Source organism: Camelus bactrianus, chromosome 2 (assembly GCF_048773025.1).
Source record: "Camelus bactrianus isolate YW-2024 breed Bactrian camel chromosome 2, ASM4877302v1, whole genome shotgun sequence".
Lineage (NCBI taxonomy): Eukaryota > Metazoa > Chordata > Mammalia > Artiodactyla > Camelidae > Camelus > Camelus bactrianus.
Genome location: NC_133540.1, coordinates 18187144 through 18214502, shown reverse-complemented (window position 1 = coordinate 18214502; position 27359 = coordinate 18187144). Strand labels below are relative to the sequence as shown.

The following is a 27359-nucleotide window of genomic DNA, read 5'->3' as shown; positions in this document are numbered from 1 at the left end:
TTTACTGTTTTGATTCATCAAATTAATGGTAAAATAATGGGATGAAATTTAGAATTACAGTGTCATGTGACACCACGTCTGAAAAAAAAATCTTAAAACGCCTAATTTACAATGAAAGAATTAGTCACATAACTTTAAGTTCTGCTGTTTTAAAGGCAAAAAACAGGACTTTTTTAGACGTTCATTTCACTTAACTCCATGGAATGTGAAACTATGTAGATCTTTAAAACACTTTGATAAATGAATGCACCAGGCTTGTGTGAGCATGTGAGAATTAATTACCAGCTATCTAACTGCAAATCCAGAAATTGTTATAAAGATTAGGGTACTTTTTTTTTTAATGGCATCAAATTCAGTGGAAAATCTTCATGACAAAAAAAAAGTAATAATGTATTTGTCTTTCCTTTGTTTGCAGGATAGTGATTTTTGCATCAGGATAAAAGTTAAATAAGGCAAAGTATAAAACTTAGTTATTCCTTAATGCATTCTTAACATTTTTAATCCAGATATTCCTGAGTGTGCTTAAAAACTGCTTAACTTTTAAAGCGCTTACAGATCAGATTAACACATAATGGTGTTTCTTTTTCAACAGAGATGGAAGGGAAATTATAGATAGTAAAATAGTGACGTGAGTTGTTAGGAAAGATTGTAAATAGTTATTTGGAAAATGGGCTGGAGAGAATTTTGGATGTTCCATGTTCGCCCAACCAGTTTATCGAAAGTGACTATTGTGAAGTCATGCCGAGTCCGGTGGGTCCTGCTTGGTTTCACTGCCTTTGACGGCTCCTTGGCGTGAACAGCTGCGGCCGCTTCCGCCCCCTGGACACCCTTCTTCCCTCCCCTCTCAGTGCCGTGCCCTTCCTCGCAGCAGTTTCCCTCCTGTTTCTGGGTGTTTCTGTCACAAGGCCTTTTCTCTCCACCCACAGCAGAGATACTGCTGTTTCCGGGCACTCCTCAGACATGTTCTGATCCGAAGTCTCTGTTGCTCCCTCATCGAAACCGTCACACTGGGCCTCCTATGCACTCAGGTGCCTGTGTGGGCCAGGGATGGAAATAAATGAAGATCTGGGCATTAAAAACAAACAAAACAAACAACCCCCCCCCAAAAAAAAAACCCACCAACATGGAAAGGAGACCAGGATTTTTAAAAACCAGGAAGAGGACATCCCATCGAAAGGCCTTTCCCCTTGGCCCAGCTGCAGTTTCCGTGAAGGAGTGGGGACCAGCCACCCTGATCTGGTGCAGCAAACCCTCCACGTGCCAGGGTGAGGCAGAGAATTAAACAAAGACACTGCCTCCCCTGGGGCTGATGCCCATCCCAGAGCCCCGAGCCCTCAGGGAGGCACATTAGGCCTAATAACATTTAGCATTGCCGAGGATTCAAATTTGCTTTTAAAAAAAAGACTGAAATCCAAGGGATGAGGGTATAGCTCAATGGTAGAGAGCACACCTAGCATGCCTGAGGCCCCAGGTTCCATCCTCAATACCTCCTGTAAAATCAAATAAATAAATAAACCTAACTACCACTACCCCCCAAGAAAGAAAAAAATTTTAAAGACAAAGACTGAATTTCAATTTTTCCTGTGAAATGCGACCTTCACCAATGCTGACTTCAATGTTTTCAAGATGGGTAGATCCCATTAGAACGGTGCTTACCTGTTTGGGACATCAGTCCACAAAACAGTATCACAGTGCCTGGCTCTGACATCCGCAGGCCTTCTCACCCGCACCTGTTTGTTTTTCCCTCCTGACCTCCATCCACCTCTTGGTTTCTCATCCTCTGTTCAGGATCACCCATGCCCGGCCCCTTGTTTCTTCTGTTGCATTGTAAGTATTGTCTTTCTGGCTGGAATGCATTTCCATTTCCCCTGCCCAACCCCGGTCAGGCAGTCCTCAGTGACAGCCCCCGTGTCCCTCCGTGAGCTGACCTGAGTCCCACCGTGTGGAATCACCCTCACCCGCCAGCGTCCCACACGGTTCCCCGCATCCTCGCATGTGAGCTCTCCCTGCAGTGTTTTAGGAACCCTGAGCCCATAAAGCTGTGGTTTCACCCTGAGACATGTCACACAGCACTTAATGCCAAGGCAGTGCTTCCTGCGTCCTCATGGAACGACTGACCAGGTTGTCCTCCGGCTGGTCGTGGTGGTGGCCTGTATCCCACAGGTTACCTCCCAGCACAGAACAAGCAGGTACTTTGACGGAAGCTTTGTTCCACGTGGAAACCATCGTGATCTAAAAATCACCCTTTGATGTGAGATTCTAGCTGTAACTCTTGTACCAGGTGCGTCTGAAATAACCACTCAGTCTGCTTCGCCCCCTCCCCTCACCCCGCCCCCACCTCTGCTGGGTCCCCCCCCCCCACATCCAGCAGAGCGCCCAGAATGGTTATACCGGCTGGCGTGTGCTTTCGTCATTTGTGACCCGGACTTGTCACATGATGGAGCGGGAACACTCTCTTCCTTTTGTACCTGAGTTTTCTTATTTATTCCTTTCAACTCCCAAGGTTATATTAAAAGGTAGGTGTGGCTGGGGGCAGGGGATGCAGGGCAGAGATGAGGGACAGACTTCACCGAGTGGCCACTGGGTACCAGTGCTGTCCCAGGTACCTTTCTTGAAACACCCCTGTACACTAGGTCGCATTAGCCTCAGTTTAAGAAAGAGGAAAATGAGGCTGAAACAGGCTGCACTGTATGCCATGAGAGTGCTCTGCTTAATTCTTTAGGAAAGAAGTTCATAAGTATAATTGGTTTGTTATACACTGTGTCCTTTTTCTTTTCTTTTTTTTTTTAATGGAAGTACCGTCAGTTACAATGTGTCAATTTCTGGTGTATAACACAATGTCCCAGTCATGCACATACATACATATATTCTTTTTCATATTTTTTTCCAGTAAAGGTTATTATAAGCTATTGCACATAGTTCCCTGTGCTACCTTGTCCTTTTTCAACAGTTTTTTTTTTCTTCTGTAAATTCACAACTGCTCAAAATGTATTACTTTTAGTTGTCCAGTATCTACTGAATTTAGACTTCTGAAGAAATTGACCAGTGGTTTTCATCTGTGTCAGACCTCCCTTAAGAAAAGTTTTGCAATGTCCTCTGTAGTATTCTGAAATGCAGCTCATAACAGTGATCATCTATTTATATGTGCAGCTGTTTAAAAAGTAAATATAATGGTTTAAATGCTATGGAAAGCTGAAATAATAACAGTAATTGATAGCAAAATAATGTATTTAAGTACATAAATACACATACACAGTTACAAGTCAGATGTTTATGTCCCTTAAGTAGCAGACTCATTGTGAGTATGACAGCTGTAGAAATAGACTAATATGGAAATGTTTAATTGTTTTCATTTGATGCAAATAGTGTAAGCAGTGTTCCAGGCAGTCATGTGATTTTCCAAAATCATAACTCTTGGTGAGGTTCCAAAGTATAGAAACTTCCTTCGATTTATTCGATAGTTGAATTTCTAGAAAGATTGGCTTAAACTAAACCCGCAAAACGTCTTTGTGTTTCTAGGTGAGACAGTATTAGGTTCCAGACTCCAGTAAAGAGCAGCCATGTCACCTACATGAATGTCCAGAGAGCTGTTGGAAAGGCCTGGAGGCCACGGGGCCAGACACCCGTTTTCGGGACTTGGCATTGTTGGATGTCTGTTGGCCTGGCCCTTCCATCCCCAGCCACTGGGACAACCCAAAATGCCTTGACATGTGTCTGAAACATTGTCTTCAGGGGCAGCGCTGCTCTCCATGAGTGCCACTGCTGGAAACTTTCAAACCCTAGTTAACACTTGCTAGCAAAATAGTGTCACTCAATCCTTGGGTTTAAGATACTGAGTATAGCACGGTGTAAAACAGAAGAATGTAGGAACTGGCTCGTTCCTTCCAGGGCTTGGCAGCCTAGCAACCAAGTTGGACCACCTGCAGAGATGTGTTTAATATTGAAGATGTGTGTTTATCAAAAAAAGAAAGATGGCAGCACCGGGCTGAGGGCACCCAGGAGGGTCTCACTCACAGGGTCTCTGCATAGGACAGAGGGAGACTTGGAGGCTGTGTCTGTAACAGGTGGCCCTAGACAGGCTTGGAACACAGATGAGGAAGGGGAAGCAGAGTCTGACCAGGTGCGGAAGGTACTGTCGGAGGTCATAGGCAGTGATAATGAGAATTAAGATTGGAGCAGGGGGAGGGCATAGCCCAGTGGTAAAGTGTGTGCTTAGCACGCACGAGGTCCTGGGTTCCTTCCCCAGTGCCTCTGTGAAAAAAATAATATAGATAAACAAACAAACCTAATTACCTCCCCCCACACACATACAAATAAAAGAGATGCTCAAGAATATGTTGTATAAGCAAAATGGAAATATCAATAAAGAGATGGAACACATAAAAAGAAACCGAAAAGAAATGCTGGGGCTGAAAAGCACAATAACTGAAATGAAAAAAAAAAAAAAGGGATTGGAGCAAAACTCAAAATCCATATGGAAAATAGAAAGCTCGTGGTTCTTTGCTTGTAAATGCATTTTCAGTGTGTCTCTTCTTTGGAGTCTCTGACTCTGAATTTGGGGTGAACTCCCAGCCGTGGTCCCTAGATGGATCCATGGCGCCATCCGTGGACGTGGAACATGAATCACTGAAATCGTGGCTTTATGTCTCTTTTGTCTTCGTCTCTTGCAGGTATGATTTTGTGGAAGTGGAGGAGCCAAGTGATGGGAGTGTATTAGGGCGCTGGTGCGGTTCTGGCAGTGTGCCTGGAAAACAGATTTCTAAAGGAAATCAAATCAGGATACGATTTGTATCTGACGAGTATTTCCCTTCGGAACCGGGGTTCTGCATCCACTACAGCATCGTGGTGCCGGTAAGAGTCCCTCAGAGATCCTGTTGATCCCGATCGGTTGTTTGGTTACTCCTCCCGCCCATTAAACCAGAGAATTAGGAAAACCAAGAACCAAAAACCTTTCCCTCACTTCATGTATTTTTTTACTAAATGTCGCTATTAGTTATCACAAATAACTTCAATTTTGTCATGGTGGATCATTAGTCTCTGGATTGCCCTCAACGTCCATGGTCTTATGGGATGTTTTACCTTTTTCCCCCGTTAAGGCGACGTCATTCCGTTCTGTACCCACCAAAAGTTGGGTTTTCTTAGACGTGTTGTTTACAAATATGCATGTAACATGTTTCTTTTTATCTTTTTCTGGAGAAAGGTAAACTTACTGTTCATTTCAAATCACTGTTTTAGTAAAATACACTTTAAAAAGTAGTTATCTCAGTTTTCCTACTTATCTTAATATTTATTCTGTTTAAATAATAATTTATGGCCTTTGTGCCCCCAAAAAGCATCTTTTGAAATTTCTCACGGAAATTTAAGAAACCTGTCTATTTTCTCTAATTATAATTGTTACTGTATTTTTGGTTGTGTTGCAATTGCTCGTACCCTGTATTTTCTATATCATTTCAAACATTTGTGTCTATTTGTTGCACTACAACTAAAATACTGAAAACCTGTTTGCTGTTTTTTGTCACATTCTGCTGAAAATGGTCATTCAGAAGTACTTCTATAAATATGCTGTCATCTACTATACTTTTAAAATATGATCAATATCGCTATTTGAAACGATATAACATGGACACCTTTAATGATTTTGACAAGTTTAGCAAATCAGCAGACATGCTGGCAGCAGTAGTGTGGGTTACATGCGTTAATACGTGTATTCTAATTGGGCACGAAAACAATGCACACAGCAGGCTAGGGATTCATGAGACAAACAAGCAGTATTTAACTCAACGCGTTATATTCTATTGTAATGTTATGCAGAAATCTCCCTTTTTGATTGCCCAAATTCAGTTCTGTGGAATGTTATTTAACAGCTGATTCAATTATGAAATTTAAGTATTATTTGAGATACAGCTGAAAAGAAGCCACAGAGTGTAAACTGAAGTTTGAAAATGATTATTTATTTATTTAGTAACAGACTCATTTATGGGGGTACAACTGAAGTTAAAGGAGACATCTCTAAACTATATACAGTGAGTTTACATGGTGTATCTTGACCAGTTTCCTTATGTAGATTGTTTACCATATCTGTATCTATTCCATTATAAAATATTTTTCCCAGGATAGATTCGCTACCATTTCCTTTGTTAATTTCCAGAATTTTTCTTAATTTAACGTTTTTTATTTAAATTTAATAAAATTTGGTAATTTCATCTAGAAATGTGTCAATAGTAGAAAAGAATGAACTTATTTAAAGACACTTTGGTACTGTGATTATTTCTTTGAATAAAGCCACTAAGAATCTGTTTAACACACTTTCACGGTGCCCTGCTTCACAAAATTTATGAGTGTAATTTTTTTTAAGTCTAAAATGGCCTTGGGAGCCATGGCTACCCTTTCACAGAGTTATTCAGTCCCTACTTTCAGTTTGGGTTTTAGCACATCTAATGTTCTCAAATATTTAAATATGAAACAGTTCAATTTTACCATAAAACATAATGGTAGTTCTCGTATCACAGCAAAGGTTTTATCTATCCCAAACCTGTGACAAAAATAAACTTGGAACTGAGAAGATATTTGTATTTTAAATGAACTAGTGTCTTCATATTCTGTGAATAGCTATCTAGCACCATACCATGGAATAAGACATGAAAACTAAAAGGTGTCTATGCCGACACTAGGGGTTGTCTTTTTCTGTTTTTACCATGTCGTGAGTTAGCTGGTTGTGTGACCCAAAGAGTTGTGTGGATGAAATGAAGTATGTAAATACAAAAACGCAGCACACGTATAGCATGGCTCAGTTCTAGCCCCACTGTAGTTTCTCAGTAAGTAGTTGAATGCGGACCTGATCTTACAACACAGTCACCCCAGCTTAACTAACAGCAGATTCCCCAATGCTCATGTGTCTACATGTAAGTGTGTATCATGTTTGTGAACCTGGAGATGAAAAAAGAACCGTAAGTCCATCCTCTAGACCGAGAAGGGCCCTGCCCCCGGAGATGCGCTGTGACCAAGGCCGGAAACTGCACCTGAGGGACTTTGTGGAAAAGGTATTCGTGGTCACATCATCAGAGTCGGAGTCAGTGCATTTTCAGATAGTTGTCGAAATAGCTTGCTACATTGTCCCTGTGGACCTTGGTGGCCGGAGACTCACACTCTCCTGGCCTCTGCTGAGTAGCTCTCCATGTCTCTATTGGTACCTAAGCGTACCCGGGCCAGGCTGCAGGACCCAGGGACCCGTGGGGAAACAGCACAGGGGACCTTGTTCTAGTTTGTTTAACGCTTAGGAGACAGCAGCCCGGGCTGGAAGAAACCAGAGAACACGGCCGTGGGCTCCTGCCTTGCCTGATAAGTGTGACCTGGTGATGTTAATCTTGCCGGATCGCTTTCCGGAGCAACTGTCGATCCATGACTTTTAGCTTTGAATCTTTCGGGTTTTGGTTTACTTTGATGGCGTATCTGCTGTTCCCTGAGTTATCCTGTCTTGAGTCCACAGATCCACCTGTCCTCCCATTCAGGGCACACTCATTCTCCACTATCTCCCCAAGACGTGAGGAGCGAAAACTCGATGAGTGATTTTGCCTTTAAGCCTTGCAGAGTGTTTTAAACTCTGACTGTGTCTGGCTAAATGACACCCCTCCCTGCCTGCCTCGCCCCCCGACACTCGCCAGGAGGACAGCTTCCATCAGTCCTGTCCATCACTGAAAAAAGTTAAGGGAAGAAGGTCTGCCTTCTACAGAGTAGACTGTAAAGTTCTGTGGCATTTGCCCAGGGACATGTGCGCCTCCCAGCCCCTGGTTCATCTCTGATGCTTCCTTTTTCTCTTTGTTGCCAGAGATGAACCTGAGAATGAGCACACCCAGCCCTCCAGAGACAGCGGTCTCACTGATGGCAAACCCACTAGGGCAGAGTAGGACCCTAGGGGCCACTGGCCACATGGGGTCTTAAATTTGTAGTGATAACATGGTATTAACCACATGTCCCGAGTGGACTGTTAACCTCCCCGAGCTGCTCAGCAGTACCTCCCAGAAACTCCGCTGTTGCCCCAGGGCTGTCTGAGCCTGTGTGGAGCGGCGCTGGCGCTGACTTCTGATTTACCATGTGTCCCACAGCAGTAATGAGGCGCCAACCGGAAAACTGAAGAATCGCGGTAACGATGCCAGATAGTCTCCTGGTCCTGGAATATGAGGCTGTATTGCCAAGGACACATTCTTATCCTCCTTAAAGAGCTGAACTGGTTTCTTTTTTTTTTTTTTTTTTTTTTTTTTTCTTTCCTTTCCTTTTCTTCTTTTTTTCTTGACTGAGGGCTGGACCCTCTAAGGTAGTTAAAGAAATGAGTGCATACTTATGGCTTTGTAGGCATGCATGTGTATAATTGATGTGTACCTGCTTTTTCTGTTTGTTTGTTTTGGGGTTTTTGTTTGTTTCTTTGTTTTGGTTTTTTGGGGGTAGGGAAGCAATACTATTAATTAATTAATTAGTTAATTAATTAATGGAAGTACCAGGGATTGAACCCAGGACCTCATGCATGCTGAGCATCCACCTTACCACTAAACTCTACCCTCCACCCCTTACCTGCTTTTTATAATTAACTTAATAATTTGCATCTATTCACATGTAGAAAAAATGTTGAGTTTACTCACATTTTTTTTTCTGGGATAATGACAGAGAGCTTACTTTAATATTCTTTCTATTTAACAGATAAGGGGGACACCCCTGCAGCCTTCCTTGGGAGCACGGGTGAATATTCGATTCCAGTCAAGCCCTAAGGGTCCGTGGTTCCGATTACCATATATCTTAGAAGCAGAGCTTTAAGGCATTAAAGTTCTCAGAAACGGTCTTTGCCACACACGTCATTAAAAATTATGTTTGCCTTTGTAAGATGATTCACCTACCATTTCTCCCTCAGCTAGTGAATGAGACAGCATGTAGTTAAGGAGTTTCTTACTGTTTTGAACAAAGTGATGCTGATCTAATATATTTCATATTTTTTATACATAGATACACTTTCCTTAGTAATGATATGTTTCCTGTATCCTTGTCTTGATTCCCAGGTACCTTAGAATAAGGATAAGGCATAAATAAAATTTATCTTTCCATTTGGCTACTTTAAGTTGGCATTCCAAGCTAAGTTTTACTTTAGAAAAACTTCAGCATAAGATGTTCACCTGAAATTATAGCTAGTTGTTTGCAGCTTTAGGAAAATAGTTCTAGATGTACTATACAAACTTAAAATTTTAGGACTTAGAGATGATCATATTAAGTGAAGTAAGTCGGACAGAGAAAGACAGATATCATATGATATCACTTCTATGTGGAATCCAAAAAAAATGATAAATTCTACTTACAAACCAAAACCAGACTCACAGACATAGAAAACAAACTATGATTACCAAAAGGGGAAAGGGGAGGTGGGATAAATTAGGAGTTTGGGATTAGCGGATACACACTATTATATATAGAATGGATAAACAACGAGGCCCTACTGTATAGGATGGGGAACTATATTCAGTGCCTTGTAATAACCTATAATGGAAAAGAATCTGCAAAGAAAATATATATATGTACATGTATGCATAACTGAATCGCTTTGCTGTACACCTGAAACTAGCATTGTCAATCAACTACACTTCAATAAAAAATAAAATTAGAAAACAAAACAAAACAGAATTTAAAATTTTAGAATTTTCATGCTATTTTCAAAAATTATTTATAGAAACAAGTATTTCCCAGTCATGCCCCGTTAGTAAATAATAGAAAAGAAATTCATGCAAATTGATGCCACACGAAACACATTCAGCTTTATGATTATGTGTAAGGGGTTAATAACTAGTCTTTGGTTTTTGTTCCCTTCGTGCTGGAAGAGAAGAAAAAAAAAGGCCTGGTAGATTAGCAGTGAGAGATTGGGAAGAAATGAAGCAAAACTGAAGTAAAACAGTACGAGCTTGTTTCTGCTTGGAGGCCACACACAATGAGAGCCCCACGCACAGTTCAGCTCTCTCTGAAGGAGAAGAGCATTTCTTGTTTAATTCTGGAGTAATTTATGGTAGATTACGTATGTTTTACTCTGGGGACTGCAGCATGAGCACCATGATTTTAAAATGTTAAGAAATCTCCAGGAGCTGAGAGGCATCGTCTTTTCTCCTACTACCAGAAACCCTTATGAAAAAATTTTATTCTTTTTTAAAAATCTCAGCCTCCGTGTAAAGTACATCGCACGGTTTTGTCAGGTGGTTACTTCACGAAGCTGTACCCGTGTTTGAAATGAAATACACAAATCCAAATGTGAATATTTTTACAGCTTTTTCCCTCTCTATATAGAACTATTCTTCTTGAGTATAATTTTACTTGTAATCCGCACTTGCTTAAATGGTGATGAGAGTTGAGGATTTTCTTTTTCTCCAAGCTGGCTAACATTCTGAAGGGTTTTTAAACTACTGTGGCTTTCTTGGAAAACGGTTTGATTGAATATTCTATTTTTTAAGAGTTTTCACCTTAAGCTTTCTGGTCAGAAGTAATACCATAGTATTTTCAACAGTGTATTTGCTCTCACTTTCAACCTAATGAATGGATCAATTTAGATGAAAAGCAATGGAAATTACAGCTTCCATGCCATTAGATTCCTTATATTTAGATTTTTTCTTTATTGCCTGAAAAGGGGCGGGTGGGGGAATGAATGAACTGAAAGCTTTAAGTTGCTTCCCAGTTTTTTCTATTGTTTTTATGGTTTTTACTTGTTCTTTTTAAATATGTATAACCACTGGCACCTGTTGGATATCACATATTTTTATTCTTATTAGTGAAATTACATCCAGACACTGATGTACATGAGAGAGGGGTACTATTTCTGCGGTCAGTTATAACCCCAACTGTGTGTTTTCCTGAAGAGCGATCTTGTAAAGGACTTGGGTCGAGGGTGAAGTCGTGCTCGGCCAGTGCTGGCTGCCGAGGGTGTGTGGTTTCTCGGGGCAAAGGCTTAGAAGGACACTTGATGCTCGAGGTGCCACTAAGGAATGCATGACCGATTGCCAAAGTAGTTATTAATTATGCAGGATGCAGAGAACAAAGCAGCTCAGTGCATATTGGTGTTGGGGGAAGAAGGAAAGGGCTGGGTATTTTTCCCCATCCCTTCTGGGTCTGCCAGTAGGGTTATCAGTGTTAATATCTCATAAAAAAAAAAAAAAAGTCTTACCTGAGGCCAAGTTTGCTTTTATGTTCAGGGTAAGAAAAATTCCAGCCAACTCTCAAACAAGGCATCCGGTTCACTAGTTCACTTTCTCAGGGAAAGAAAAAAAAAAAAAGCAGCCGGGCTAGGGGGGAAAAAAAAACACAACACTTAGAGAAATATCACAGCCCAAATCCCTCAGGAAAAAAGTGTCAGATAATATACTTAGGATTTGTAAAAATCCTAAATCCTTGTAACAAACTCCTGCCCTCCCATATTATTACATTCAACTGATTTGATCAAGTAAAACTTTAGGTTCAAACCTTTCAAAATAAAGTTTCATGTACCTTCTGAGACAGTTAAGAGGAAATTTTGTTCTCTGAATTTTTTGGTAAGAGAGCATAGAAGTATCTCCAGTATTGCATGTCTAAACTGCAGCCTGACACGCTTTGGGATGATACGATTTTTATTAAAATATACAATGTATTTGTATCTTTATGCAGGGAGTCTTGAGGTGGCAGCATTTTATTGCGTCAAAGAAATGATGCAGTTGTTTTTGCAGAGGCTAAACTCTTACTTGCCTAAGAGATGTTTAAGATGTTTTTTCAGCCAACCTCGCCGCCCGGACCACCACGCACTCTTTCACGCGAAGAGCATGGTCTCTCTTCCGTATCTACTGATTCTTTTTGCCCTACCTAATTCCTGGCCCTCTAAGAATGAATTTCACAGACAGTGTGATTTGTAGTTAGCAAAGGCAGCTGTTAGTATAGCAGGAGGGGTAAAAGGCAGACAGACCGTTTTAAGTTGATATACAAGGGGGCTGTAAATTAGAATTTAGACTAATTGAAAGCTCAGAAGTTGATTCACATTTTACCTCTAAAGCCGCAAAGATTTAAAAGCTTAGTGTTAACGCGGCAACTCAACCCAATGGGAAGAACTGTCCTCTGGAAGTAAGTTTGTTATAATTTAAAATGATAAAATACTTTTCTTTAATACCCCCAACCATTTGCCTGTTAATGCTTTCAGCATTTATTGAAGAGTATGTGATGATATACTTTATTATGAGATAATTCAAAGATGTGTATGCTATTGCTCTGTGTCTCTGAGAACTTCGCTTGTTTTGGAGAAGAAATAGACACACCTGTGGAAAATACAGTATGTGATTGTGTCCTGTTAGTGGTTGGGAAAGATTTTGAGAAGGAAGAGAGGCAGTTATTGAGAGCAGAGTGGATCTCATCACTCTTAGATTAAAGGGAAAAAAAGAACCAGCAAACAAACAAAACCCCTGAGACTTGCCGGGTGTAAGTTTGATAACAACTATATTATAAAAACCTGTCACGAGCTGATTAAAATGTATATTACTAGATGTCAGAGATTAGGATTCTCTGGTTCAGGAGCGATGCCCAGTTCTCTGCATTTTCATCAAACTTGCTTAGAGATTCTGACCTAGGAAAGATACTTCCACCCTGAACTCGGGGGAAGAAATTGCTCTACACTGTATATTGGGCAGGATGTAGCAAGTTTTGGGGGAAATATTTTTTAGAATCAAGCAAGCATGAATATTTTGTGGAACAGACTGGAAACTGCTTGCATATTTTCTAGCTGGCATCCCCCTGTGTTCTCTATTTTCAGGATTGCAGACAGAGTGGGATGTCCTGGTAGAATTGGATGGATTTCAGTGTTTAGTCTTTGCATTTATTGTACCGACTTTTCTAAGTTATATGTGAAAGCCTGTCAGTTTTGTCAACTGTCCACGTCCGTTGCCCGTGGAGCCAGGACAGATGACCACCTGCCACCTTTCCTGGGGTTCCAGGAGCTGGTCCGGCACTAGGGCACAGTTCCGGACGATATATCCTTTCGTTCCCAGGTATGAGATGCTCTCAGTAAACAAGACAGTGCCAACCATCGAGAAATGTTTCCTTCTCCTCCTCTTTGTTTCAACATGTAATTTTAATTTTCATCTGACACATACGTGTACGTCATTTTAAGAGACAATTATTTCCCTTGGGCTGGTGACAGACACAGCGGTCGCCCCCACTTTCCCTGCCCCGACCACTGTCCCGCTCCCTTGGAGACAGACCCTCCCAGCTCTTGTTATCTGGTCCTCTGAGAACTGACCTTCACCCTCAGGTCACGCACTTTGCTTGTGATGTCCTGCATCTTTGGTTTTAATAATTATTTGTGGATTCACATCTATTGACTTCAGACTCTGCAAGGTGAGGCTCTCCCGTTCTTCACATCACCCCATCCTCCACTAGGTCCTAATCACACGAAGACCCACGTGCACTGTGCATCTGGTATCCGCAGAATCGTTCTTCTCAGTTGAGCCATGAAGCTTTGGTTCCATTTCCTTTCCTGCCCTGTGTTGTGTTTTCTGTTCCCTAGAGTTGTGTCATTTCGGGGTTTGCTTAGCTTTCTCTATGTTTATCACCGATTCATCCCCAAACCATCCCTCAAATGGTGTGGAGCTCAATACAGTCAGATGTGTTAGGTTTCCTGCTGGTGTCATCTTCTGGAAGAAATCCCTGCTGAAACAGTCGGGGCTCCTCCGCTTTGGGCTGGTTATCCCCAAACCTGCTGCACAGCTGTCATCCCTGGGGTCTCCTCCATCCCTGTCCTGAGTATTTCCTTGGCCACCTTCGTGAGTTACATCCATTGTCTGCAGAATCTTCTGTCTTCCTCTCTTCATTTACTTCTTGTTTGTGGAGGGAGTAAGGCCCCCATGAATTTCCTGGAAAGAAAAGAAAGAGGAAATGTCTGCGACCTTGCATAACTGAAAATGCCTTTATTGAACCCTCGAACTTGAATACGTGGCTCAGTCTAGAATGAGTTGACTGTTTGGAAGCTGACTGGACATCCTGTGCACCTGATGGGGCTTGCTGACGTCGCTGTTTGCTGTCCTGTGAGCTGTCCTGTCACGCTAGTTTCTTGAAACCCCCCAGACTCCTCTCACCTCTTTTCTGAGGGCATAACCCCGCCAGTTCTCTGGGTTGAGAGCTGCGTAGAGTAAGACTGAGAGACTCAGCGTTCAGTAGAAAGGTTTTTTCTCAGCCTCCTCCACACCCCACATTCAGAACAGCATCCCTGCTTCCAGCTCGGCTGGGCTTCCCGGACCATAGATCCTCAGGTTTATTCTGTTCAGGGAACACGTCTGAGCAGGGAGGACATCATTCTTCTCCCCAGCAGGGGTGTCGGTCTGGGGCGTCTGATGGCTTCGGGATCCCAGCCCGTCCTCGCACTTTCAGCCTCCCTGTCATGACCGGGGTCGTAGGTACCTGATGCCACGTGGTCCCAGAGCTTTTGGGTGGTTCTTCCGTGTAACACAGATGATTCCTGGCTTTGCCTCCTGCTGAACTGTCAGATCCACCAAGGCAAGGTCTCCACATCCACCTGCTTTTCCGTTTTCAAAATTTTATCTCAGTTGGCTCCTTTCCAATTTTCTTTAACTTTAACTAATTGTGCATTTAAAAAATACCTTTAGAACAGAACCTACACCACAATCTTTTCCCTTTTTTTTTCCCCTTTATTCATATAACAAAGTCCTTATTAAACACTAAGGTTATATTTGCTCAACAAAATATTGAGAAAGTCAGCACAGTATATCAAAGACTCAGTGCGAGCAGATACCAGCCTCTGTAACTGGCTTTTGGAAAGGACCTTCCGTTATCCCCCCCAGGCCGGATAAAATTAGCCCCTGCAGAAGTTACTCTGCGTTGATTATGTTAATATTATATTTACTTTTTTACAGTAGAGAGGCAAAGAGGGCTTGATTAGCTATTTAACACTTTCTGAACTGTGTTTCAGTATTAGTAGTAACCACTAGAACACCAACCATGATTTATTCCTTACACATATCAGTTGTAACCAAACAACTCCGTATATAATCCATACATTTGGGAAAACGCTATCCTTAAAAACAGTCTTCAAATATTCACCTGCTTGAGTAGCGCTATTTGTGTATTTGAATGTTTCAGACATTAAAACTGGAGTTTCACAACTTTTCCCTATTCCTTTAACTAAGGTGACACACTTGGAGTGTCGTTTATTTAAGGTTACTTTGAAACCACATGAATCTGCTTTTCTCTATACTATAACCATCAGTTTTACATCCTGTGACAGTCTTAGAACAAAACTAAAAGGTGAGTGCAATCAGTGTTATGTACTTCTGAAGAGGTTGATTTTTGAAAGTCAGGTGTGTTCTAAACATATTTTGGAAAGGAAGTGCGTAATGTGATCAGCTTGGAAATAGTTGAATCAGGCAGAGGAGGATGGACGTATATTGAAGGATGCACTAGGCTTGAGGGGTGTTTTCATATCCTTTCATCCCCGTAATGCAATGTTACCACCGTTTTGCAGAGTGTAATTCAGAAAAGTGAGGATATTAATTAAGGTTTTCCTACTATTGCAGAAAAATGTGTTACAGCTCAGTTGTGACAGCAACCTGGCTCTGGGTAACAGACCAAGCAGCACTCGGCGAGTTGGAGGTTTATTATGCCAGCAAGCCCAGAAGAGTTAACACTCCAAGCTCTGGACCCCGTCTATAGGTTTACACAGGCCTTTTATAGGCTTCCAGTTTTACACTTGGCAACATCATATGCAAATAAAGTATACCAGAAGTTGACCAACCAGGAACAAGCTTTGTAGAAATAGACCAATCAGGAGTGAGAGAAATAACCAATCAGGAGTGAACTCCATGCAAATGAAGTACTACAAGTGGACCAATCAGAAGTTAGGGAAGTGGACCAATCAGAAGTGAGAGTAATAACTAATCAGGAGTGAAGGAAATAACCAATCAGAAGTGAGCTCAGGGAACCAATAGAATTTTAGGGGTAAGTAAGCCATTTCAGAGGCAAAAAGTGAGATAGAGCCTGTGGAGCTGGATGGTGCTGGCAGGAGAGTAGTGGCCCTGCTTGGGGGTCCTGCCGGTCTTTTTATGAGGCTTCCCGCCTCACTACTTCTGTTGAAAGCCAGGCTGCCTCTAGACTGGTTTGGGAAATATATTAGAAAGGAGAAGCAAATGTATTCCCATTAAAACACCTGAGTGTAATTTCTGTTGATTATGGTGTCATGGATACTTTAGGAGCTTTGAGAAGTTGGTGAACTAAATCAGAATTCACCAATTTGGTAAAAAAATTCTAGTGGTAATAAATATCAACGGTTATCATCCTCTCTCCACACAGTTCCCTTTAAAATGCAAACAAGACAGGTATTTCTTTAAGAGTCACTTTCAAAGTAAACACAGTGTTAAGGCAAAAAAGTAAAAATGCATATGAAGTCAATATTTCACTGATCAGATTTCACCGATCAGTCAAATTCCATCACTATTGAGAAATTACACAGTTACATGTAAGCACCCCAGCGACCTTTTCAGCCCCAGAGCAGCTTTTCAGAAAGTGATCATCAAGGAAGCCTGGGAGGCTACAATTCATATAAAGAAATAGGAAAATAAAATTGGAATACAGGCGTTAACTAGGCAAACGAGACTTCCTGGAAAGTCTATGAAGCACCTACGTGGTGTGTCACTCACTCTGGAATACAGAGGACACAGCATTTTTGGTTTGAAATTAAGCACTTTGTGCCCAGTGTCTGAAATATGCTAGCCTCTTGATAAGATTTCACGCAGATGCAAGTGGAAACACATAAGACTAATGTGGGGCAGGGAGATGCTACTTGGCAGTTGTTTGCACAATCACTGCCTGGAGGCCCCAAGACACCCGCTGAACTGGGGGAGGAGATCTCTGCACCAGGATGTCTTGGTCTCTCGGCCCCAGGGCAGAGGTTCTGCACCTGCCTGGGTGTTTCCACTCTGGTTAAGGAAGTCAGCTTTTGTGTAAGTGTGAGTAAAAGCCGTTATGGAAATGCTTTCCCCACTGCAAGCAGTAATTCAGGAGCTGGATAAAGGCTGTCATCTGTTGCCTGAAAATACTCTATGAATTGTCTTAAGTACTTCCAAAGCAGGTTTGCTTAAGAAAGCTAAGATTTACATTAAAAGCCTTTTCTTTTTTTTTTCCCGCCCCTTGGGAAGAATAATGGAAAAGGCTCTGAGGTGGCAATTATCTAAGACTTTCAGATGAAATCTGAGCAGGGAACTGGGACTCAGCGTGGGTAACTCCAAGTCAGCCTGTGCAAGGGTCTGATGACTTCTTTGAAATTGTGCTTTTAGATTTCATAGCATTGCTAAAGAGGAAATGCCTTTTTCCAGAAGAATAACATTCTGATGGAGTTCTTTTTTTTTAAAGGCATTTTCCTGCCAGGTCTAAGTTAATGAAATAGTATTAAGTATAATTAGTTGTTTTAGGAAAAGACAGGCTAAAGACACTGGATTGTTCCAGAGACAGAGACAGTGCCTGCCAAGACTTGACCTCCCATGCTTGAGTGAGGCGATGTTAAGACATGACATGTCCTTTGGGTGAGATTCTTTAGAAACCATCTCAAACCTTCTGACAGAAATGTTTTGCTTTCTTTTGGGAACCTGATGAGTGATGCTTTGTGGTTTTCTAACCCCAGCGCTGCTCACAGTAGTAAAGAGAACCCCTGGGTCCACCCAGGTTGACGGTGTTTTGTTTTTAAAGCCAGGGGACCCCTCTCAGACTTGGTCTTCTCCTGACTTCCCCCTGAATGTAATGTTTTTGTGCTGCTTTGTCACCTTTGGGAACTCCAAAAATTACTCCATGAGCAGACGTCAGGAAGGGTGCAGCTGACGGAAGTCTATGATGGTGACAGAACATTAATTAAGTGACAGTACTGATTAAGAATTGTGCATTTGGACTGCAGAGTTAAATCGGTTCCCCAACATCTTGGAATCATGCATTTCATTTACCCTAAAAGGTTCTGTTTTCTCTTCCGATGGAACTCCTCCTTACCCAGGAGGGCTTCGCTGTCGGCCCTGGCTGGCCGCAGTCCCTGCGGTGTGAGTGGTGTGACATCCTTCTGCGTCACTGAGCAATTCAAGGGCCTGAAGGCTTTAGAAGCACCATCTTGGACCTTCTGTTGCAGGCCCTTTGCATCTGTTTTTTTCTTCTTTATTTAGACTGCAAGGCAGTGGCCAAATGCAATTTAGCTTAAGTAGGTGCTCAAGTCATTTGACTTGGAGAAATGTGTGATGTTGTTTTTTAGCTGTAGTTTTGTATTAAGCTGATTTTTACAACTCCAGCCTTCCTACGTAGATCATAGAAGTACACAGACCCATTTCTTTAATATCTGCTACTGGCTTGGGTTGTAGATACAGGTCATCTTGTTTATTCTTTGTAATAACTCTATGAGGGGGGAGAGTGTAGCTCCGTGGCAGGGCGCATGCTTAGCGGGCACGAGATCCTGGCTTCAATCCCCAGTGCCTCCATCAAAGTAAATAAATAAACCTAATTACCTCCACCCTAAAAATTAAATAAATAAAACAAATTTTTTTTTAATTTTTAAATAAATAACTCTTAGGAGAAATTATTCCCATTTTACCTGGGAGAAAATAAACTCAGAAAAATAGGAAGCTTGACTAAGGTGCAGAGCAAATACATAGGGAAAAATTTATAGTCAAACCATGAATCTCACCCACCGTGTATGATATCCCTAATCAACTTTCCCCAGTAAGAACTTTTTCTTAACATTTTATTTGGAGAAAACTGCAAGTTGACCTTCATTTGTAAGAAAGAGCCCCGTACCCTCCACCTGATTTTCCCCAAGGGCGGCATCTTATGTGGCTCTCCATAGGGCAGTATCACGACAGTGACGCTGACACAGCCCCCTGACCTCCAAAAGACATTTTTGAATGAAAATGCATGACACCGTAGTAGGTAGTACATGAAAGTGTTCTGTGAAAAGACTCAGAAATAAAGGTTAAAAGGATGTTTTGTGAATCTGTAGTTTTTAAAACGCCTCCATCGAGACGAACAAGAGAGTACACATTTTTGTATCACTCGGTGGCTTCAGAATTTCAGCTGAAGCCAGGAGGGGAGCTTCTCATCATCTCCTTCATCTGAAAGTCAGTAGTGCGGCACAGAACCATCCTTTGCAGCTGGGAGGAGGACATCTATCATAGACGAAAGCTTACAAAACCAAAAATAATACCGCCCATCACCCCTCGGGACCTGGGATTCAGAGTGAGTGTGGGAAACCTCGTCGCTATAAATACATCCGTGAGTAAGGCCCTGCTGCCTCTGAGACAGAGACGAATGAACTTTTAGGATGCTGAGAGCCCGAGATATAATCTATAGCTTTAAACTGATGTCAGGATTCAGAACTGATTGCTTGAAAAGCCCATCACTTCCCCAGAATAGACTGATGACTTCAGGGCTACTAGATCTGTTCTCATGCAGAATGTGTGTAATTTGGTTCCAATAGGTATGGTATGTGGGAATATTTCCATAGTCCGCGGAACTGTACCATTTGTAAGGTTAAGCTATTACAGAAGCAAAATACAGTAGCATGCGATGTTTTCCAGGTATGTTTTAACCCTAGAATTCAGTGGAATCCAGCTTACGAACACCCTGGGGCTGATTTTTTATTTAGGTCACGACCTTTTCTTTAAGTAAGGATATGCCGCTTTGAAGTCTTGATGTATTTCTTCCAAGAATCACAGCCATGATGCTTTAATGTTGACTTGCAGTTGACTTTAAGTCAACCTGAGAACTCAAAACTACCTTTCGAAGCAGACGAAGTGCAGAATTCCTGTAGGATGCTGTGAGGTTTTTCCCTCCTGTGCCCTGTCTGTCATCCCTACCTGAACAGCATCTTTGTATAGTAACTCATTTGGGATGGAATCCTTCCAAAGCGCGTTCATCTAAGTTTTCAAAGAGGCGACACCTCTGTTTGACTGGGTTACATAATGTATAAGTAAGGAGCGTTACAGGAACAAGTACCATTGATAGGAACAGTTTGGGGAACAAATACAGGTATTTCTTGGTAACCATCAAATCCAGCTGGTGGAGCAGAAAGGATGCCGGTAGCATTCTGTGGGTTATGGGAATCGTGGGTCTGCATGCTTTGCACGACAGGAAAGTTACCTGAAGCAGGAGGCCACTTGAGTGAAGGTCGGCTGAGATAATGCCTCTTGTCCTTTGTCCAGTTTTCAGATGGCTACTGCCTGATGCTGTGTCCCTGGAAAACTGGAAATGAAATGAGTGGGGCCAATGGAAACGTCGTTGGTAACTGCCTTCGTGTGTCTGTCAAGGCGGGAACGGTCTGCCCGGCACACTGTAGACGGGGAATGCATTTTTAGTCTCTTCTGTCAGTTTTCCTATGATTTAGCTTCACTGTGTTTTGAGCTTTAGAGGATAGCTTGACCCCTGGAAGTTACTTAGTTTGAAGGAGTGAGTTTTCTACTAGGGAGCTGCCCTTTAAGGAGAACTCCGGGTGAAGATTTCGAAGGAGATAGTTTTATCTTATTGAACAAGTAAAATGACTTATGAAACATATTAGATATTCACCAGAGTAGTGGGGGAGCGGGCTTTCCTTTTTTTCCTTCCCTTTCCTCCTTCCTTCCTTAATGTTTGACTTTTGTTATTTTGAAGTTAGTATCTCACTCTGTGTTTACTTAGGGAAATGCCATGCTTTCTTGTTTGTTTTTCAACTCTCCTTGTTTTGTTTTGTTTTTATTGAAGCATAGTCAGTTTACAATGTTGCATCAGTTTCTGGTGTACAGCATAATGTTTCAGTCACACATATAAATACATGTATTTGTTTTCATATTCTTTTTCATTACAAGTTACTACAAGATATTGAATATAGTTCCCTGTGCTATACACAAGAAACTTATTGTTTATCTGTTTTATATATAGTAGTTAGTATCTGCAAATCTCAAACCCCCAATTTATCCCTTCCCACCTCGTTCCCCTCCTGGTAACCATAAGTTTGTTTTCTGTGTCTGTGAGTCTGTTTCAGTTTTGTGAATAAGTTCATTTGTCCTTTTTTTAGATTCCACATATAAGTGATACCATATGATATTTGTCTTTCTCTTTCTGGCTTACTTCACTTAGAATGTCAATCTCTAGGTCCACCCATGTTGTTGCAAATGGCATTATTTTATTATTTTTTATGGCAGAGTAGTATTCCATTGTATAAATATACCACAATTTCTTTATCCAGTCATCTGTTGATGGACATGTAGGATGTTTCCGTGTCTTGGCTGTTGTAAATAGTGCTGCTATGAACACTGGGGTGCAGATGTCTTTTCGAATTAGAGTTCCCTCCAGATATATGCCCAGGAGTGGGATTGCTGGATCATAGGGTACACCTATTTTCAGTCTTTTGAGGAATCTCCACATTGTTTTCCACAGTGGCTGCATCAAACTTCATTCCCACCGGCAGTGCAGGAGGGCTCCCTTTTCTCCACAGCCTCTCCGGCATTTATCTTTTGTGGACTTTTAAATGATGGCCATTCTGACTGGTGTAAGGTGATGATATCTTATTGTAGTTTTGATTTGCATTTCTCTGATAATTAGTGATACGGAGCATTTTTTTCATGTGCTTATTGGTCATTTAAGTTAAACCAACTCCTTAGTTCGAACCAGGTGTCCTGCTTTCTAAGCGACCACCTGCCCCTCCAACACAGGCTGTGCGCTGACTTGCCCGTCTCCTCGTGCTGCGGGAGAAGGGGGCTGAGTCTGTCAGCCGCCACCACCCCCCAGCCCTGTGCCAGCCTCCCCAGGATGGTGAACAGATCAGCTGAAGACACCCAGCTTCAAATGAGCTACAGTTCATTTTCCTCATGAACCATCATGATGCACACAGAACACACCTTCGTGAAGGCTTGGCTCAAACCATGGTTTGTTACACCTTGCGGACACGTGTGCTACTGTAGACATGGTCAAAAATTTTTAAATATACTGATTTAGGGCAAGAGTAGCTTGGAGTCAGATCATGCCTGTGAATCTGACCTGAAAACAGAGGTAATGTATTTGTTGACCTTTGCCCCCCAACCTGTCTCAGCAGGAGTATTTACTCCTCTGAGGTCGTGGCTACTGCCAAGGTGCCCTTGACCTCAGGATCACTAACCTTGACCTAGACTCTTTCCCGAGGCCTCACTGCGAGGGGGTTGTGTGCCTGTGGCCCTGAGTCTGGAATCCTCACTCTTCCTCTAAACTACTTCTGTAACCCTGGGCAAGTTTTCCTGCCCCCAGAATGTGAATGACCAAAGTTAATGCCTTACAGCCTTGTTGAGGATAAAACATCAAATGCTTAGCCCAGTGTTTGGGGTGAAGTAGTCAACAAACGTGTTATTTTGTTTTAAGTCAGATTCACTGGCATGATCTGGGTCCAAGCTACTCTCTCCCTAAATCGGCATATTTAAAATTTCTGGCCATATCTGCATGGGCACACACATGCACATGCACATGCACAAACACACAATTGCATTTTAAAATATATGTGTATGTGTACATGTACGTATTATGAAGTAATACTTAACCTTAACATATGAATTCAGTCTTATAATTTCTTTTTCATTTCTTCTTTTTAAGAATGTTGGTGCAATGTACTCAAGTGATTTCACAACCCACTAAACATGTCACAACTTGAGTTTGAAAAATCTGACCTAGCATATAAAAGGTGTACCATTTGTGCTTGAAAGTGTATGACTTTTGACCATTTTACTTGCTTTTCTGGGAAAATACCATATTATGCTAAAATATGTAAGAATTCATTCTTAAAATCCCCAAACAGATATTAAAGAACACCTTCCTTTATAACCTACAATACCTACAATGGATTTTAGGAAGCCCAGATTCAGTGTTGGGTTGAATGTTGACCATCCATGTTGACCTGTTGAAAACGTAACTCCTTTTCGGAACTTGTCCCTGGGGGGTCACTTTCCAGGATTGTACTGATACCTCAGTCATGATAAGAACTGCTGATTGAATGCCTCCCTATATGACGTTAAAATGGACAACTTGTTTGTGATGATGCACTATTGGTTTAGTTTGCTTTCCCACTTGGCTTTTGAAGAACTCATCCGCCTTTTAGTGCAGGAATTTAGGGCTCACTTCGTGGTGTCAGAGTCAACAGCCCGGAGTCCAACCACCCCCCGGAACTGGCTGGTGCTCGGGGCTGTGAGCACAGGTGAAGGTCTGCTCTTGCAGACCCTCCGGCCCTCTGCACATGTTCAGGGAAAGCTAAGAAGAGGCTGGCGCTGCCGTGGAAGGTCTCAGGGCGGTGCTCATAAAACACGGGAGTATGAACTTGTTCTCTGTGCACTCCGTGGCAGAACTGGAAACACAGATGAAAGGTTTTGGAAAGCACAATCCTTCATTGTTTAGACAGGTCTCTAGGCTTCCTAAACTGTGCACACCGTGAAATGGGGCCCTTAGTGGCATTTACTCTTTGTGTATGAATGACACTTCTGCCTGAAGAGAGAGCATTTGGGGTAAAAAATAAATAAATAACTTGTCACTCAGTGGAGACGTTTTGCTTGAAAGGTATTTTCGTTTCACGACATTTCTCTGCTCATCTTAGGTGTTCTGATTTTGACACGCTGGTTTTTGTGAAACATCCGCTCTGAGATTTTTACTTTGTTTTGCATCTGTGTAAGGTGACTGCTGCTGATGTGTTTCAGTACCTTCAGAACAATTTCCTTGGGATAAACGTGATGCTAAATAATTAGAGCTAAGCATTTCTCATGGAGTGGGAAATACTTAGGTCTTAATTCAATTCCAAATTGGCTCAAATTTCCCACCAATACTGCCATTTTATTCATATTCTGAATAAGTTATATTAATACAACTGTATTTTTCCTTTCTTTATTTGGATTATGGCGCCAATGAAATCTGTATGTTTTCCCTCTTTTATCCACTTGTAAATATACAGCTATTAATACTTATTTAAGAATCTTCCTACCTACCCGCCCACCCCCAGTAGCCTACTTTTGAGAATATTGAGAATTTCAGCCTGTTGTCCCATTTGTTTTAAGCAGACAAAGACGCCAGACTTTTTTCTTGACCCTTGGGACTGAGGGAAAATATTTACAGATGTTAACCATGGGGAAAGTACTTTTCATAAAGCCCTTTTGATCTCCATGAATAATAAACAGGAGGGTTTCATTAAGTGTATCAAAGTTTCCAGGCCTTCCTAGAATAGATTTGCAAGTTGATGGCCAAATGGAGATTAGACTTCCAGCCCCATCATGGCAGGGTATCTCACTGGTTCCACCACAGTGGAACGTAGGGAGTACACGTTTTTAATATGTTTTAAGACTCACCTTTGCATTGTGTCTGTGTGAAGTGACTGCTGCTAACATATTTTTTTACTCTTAGAACAGTTGTGTTGGGGATTTCATAATACTAAACAATTAAAGCTAACTAATTAATATGTAAAACTTTGTTTTTAAGATTTATTTAACTGCTATAAAATCTTTGTTTCCACGTGCTTTGTATTCAGCATATTTCTCCACAGTCAACATGGAAATCAGTTCTTTAGCATTCAACTCTTATTTTACATAATCCTTATTTATCGTGTCATTTTGGTACATTTTTCACATTGTTTCCTCTGTTTTGCTTTTTGATTTCCAAAAGTTGTTAACTCTTTTCTTGATAAAAAAGAAAATCCATCTTTGAGGTCTCTCAGTTTGGATGTTTTAAAGGCACATCAAGCTCAACGTGGTCCTTTTTAAATGTTCAAGTTCCCTATAAATGTTTTGTTGACCTAACACAAATAGACTGCCAGTTATTTCTCCAGCAGAAGTGGATTTACTTGGGGTCAACAAAGAATTGCAATTTCATGTCCACAGCCATGGTGAGCTGCATACAGGTCCTCCCATAGCAGGGAGAGAAGACCTCTTTTATAGAGGGGACAGGAAGTGAGGCTGCAGTAAACTGAGAGTCCATTGGAGGAGCTGGGAGAGGGAAGTGTGGTGGCTTTTCATTGGCTGAGCCAGGGCAGGCTCTCCTGGGCTGAGCTGGGACAGAATCTCATTGGCTGAGCTGGGACAGGCTCTCATTGGCTGAGCTGAGAAAGGCTCTCACTGGCTGAATCAGAACAGACTCTTATTGTCTGAGCCTGACAGGCTCCCACTGGCTGAGCTCTTGCCAGGTGAGAAGGGCATCGTCTTCTTCCTTTAGGGCTCTGCTATCACCACAGGGCATGAGACTTCCATCTCCTGGCCTCCTGACTCTAACTGGGATTCCTATTTTCTCATTTTCACAGAATCACAAATTGCACATGAACCACAGTAATTACACTTTCTGCAGGGGTCGTGGTAGTTCATCAGCACACCTTGCTCCGCAGGACTGCCTGGTGCTCTGTGTTCCCGCTACCTCGCAGGGTGGCCGGTGCCCGGGGAGCACTGCATGGTGTTCAGCGAGTGAATGGGTGATAACTGACAGCTTCATGGGTGTTCTGGGCTCAGATGATATCCTGTGACAGCCAGTTGCACAGGCACGAGTGGCGCCAGCTGGACAGACACCAGCTTTGCATTCTGTGTCGGTTACACCAAGTCCTAGAGCCTGAAGCCAGGCAGGGGTAGCCCTGTGTCCACCAGGAATGCTTGTCCTGGGAAACCTTGGTGGTTTGCCTGGGAAATCACTGTCACTTTCAAGATATGAAATCGATGCTTATATTATGTAAATTTAAAAGTGAGACAGGAGAAAAAACTCAGGTTATATGAAGGAATAAAAATGCGCAAATTCCTACCCTGTGAATGACCTGAATTGCTCATTTCTTAGTAGAGCACCATAATATCTATACCTAAGTTTATATCACACCTTTCAAATTACATGGTACTTTTACATGCATTCACGTATGCATTGTAATAGGTGACTGAGACTTTTAAAGTGTCAGTAAATAATTGGTGCAAATTCCTGTGTTTACTTCTTATTAATATTTTTATTTTGAAAGCTTGGGATGAGTAGGGTTTGCAGTAGCACACAGAGCAGTGGGTCCTGGTGGCCAAATTAGGGCAGAGAGTCTTTGTATTATTAATATTTGAATATTTTACTCTACCCAACTTCAGAGAGTTTCAAAATTGGGAGAACCCTTTAAATTAATTCTGTTGCATAACTTCCATCTGAGTCACAGTTCTGTTTACCAAACAAAAGGACTTTGTGACTTTGACACAAAACTTACGATTTCATTGTCTTTTAGCTGTTGAGGTCACTCCATTTCAAAACAGTATTGTTTTTAGAAATTTCTTTCTTATATTAAGCAAAAATCTTTCTTGTCTTCACTGCCTCCTACTGGTCCTAATTGTTCCTTTGAAACTGCATGTAATTATTCTATGACTTTTTCCTTCACTAGTGATGCATAATCACCTACTATCTTAAAAAATATACCTATGTACATTATCTGATTTGAGCTTAAAACCACCCAGGAAATTATTATCTTTGGCATATAGATAAATACTCAACAGATGACTGGATAAAGAAGCTGTGGTACGTATATACAATGGAATACTACTCAGCCATAAAAAAGAATAAAATAATGCCATTTGCAGCAACATGGATGGACCTGGAGATCGTCATTCTAAGTGAAGTGGGCCAGACAGAGGAAAAAAATACGACATGATGTCACTTATATGTGGAATCTAAAAAAGAAAAAGAACACAAATGAACTACTTATTATTTATAACTTTGATGATTGGTTTCTTGAATATGTGTGAGCACATCTGACTGTCCTTTATGATTGGATTACTGCATTCTGTTGATTCTTATTTTGTGATTGGCTTTATTCCTCTGATAACCATGTAAGTTCAAAAAGCTAAAGCTCTATACTGCTCTTAGAAACAATAAACAGTACATATATGTAAATTTTAAAAAATAAATTAAGGGAAAGATAAATACTCTAAAGCACAGAGAAAATAAGCAATTTACCAGTGGTCACGCCTACATATAATGAATGGTGGACTGGGCCCCAGATTTTCTGATTCACAATCTTACGTTCTTCCCATGGTGCTGTGTTGCCTTAAAATATCCCTTCCAGCAGTGAGTGACGTCCCGTGTACTCTTTCCTCCTTCAGACACCTGATCGCCTCAGCTTCTTTACTTTCTCAGTTTTGCCAGCCATTCCTCAAGCGACCTGGTTTTCAGTGAGAAAAATGTTTGTGATTCTAGGTGCTGTGTGTGTGTGCGTCTGTGTGTGTGTGCATGCAGGTGTACCTGCTCATGCAGATCTTGGAAAAAGCCCACAGCCTTCTGGTGGTTGTCATGTATTTGGAATCAAAGCCAGTCTGCGTAGGCTCTCACCCCCACACAGATACTTTTGACTAATCTGAGTCTCTTATCTTATG

General features: G+C 41.7%; 1 protein-coding gene across 3 annotated transcripts in view; it reads left to right on the top strand.

The window, feature by feature from the left end:
• The window catches only part of PDGFC (platelet derived growth factor C), a 186451-nt gene that overhangs the window by 135710 nt on the left and 23382 nt on the right, over nucleotides 1-27359 (top strand). For all 3 annotated transcript variants that reach the window (XM_074376567.1, XM_010955485.3, XM_074376577.1), the window contains one exon: nucleotides 4671-4851. In XM_074376567.1, the coding sequence (XP_074232668.1) occupies nucleotides 4671-4851 (181 nt within the window). The remainder of the gene's footprint in view (nucleotides 1-4670; nucleotides 4852-27359) is intronic.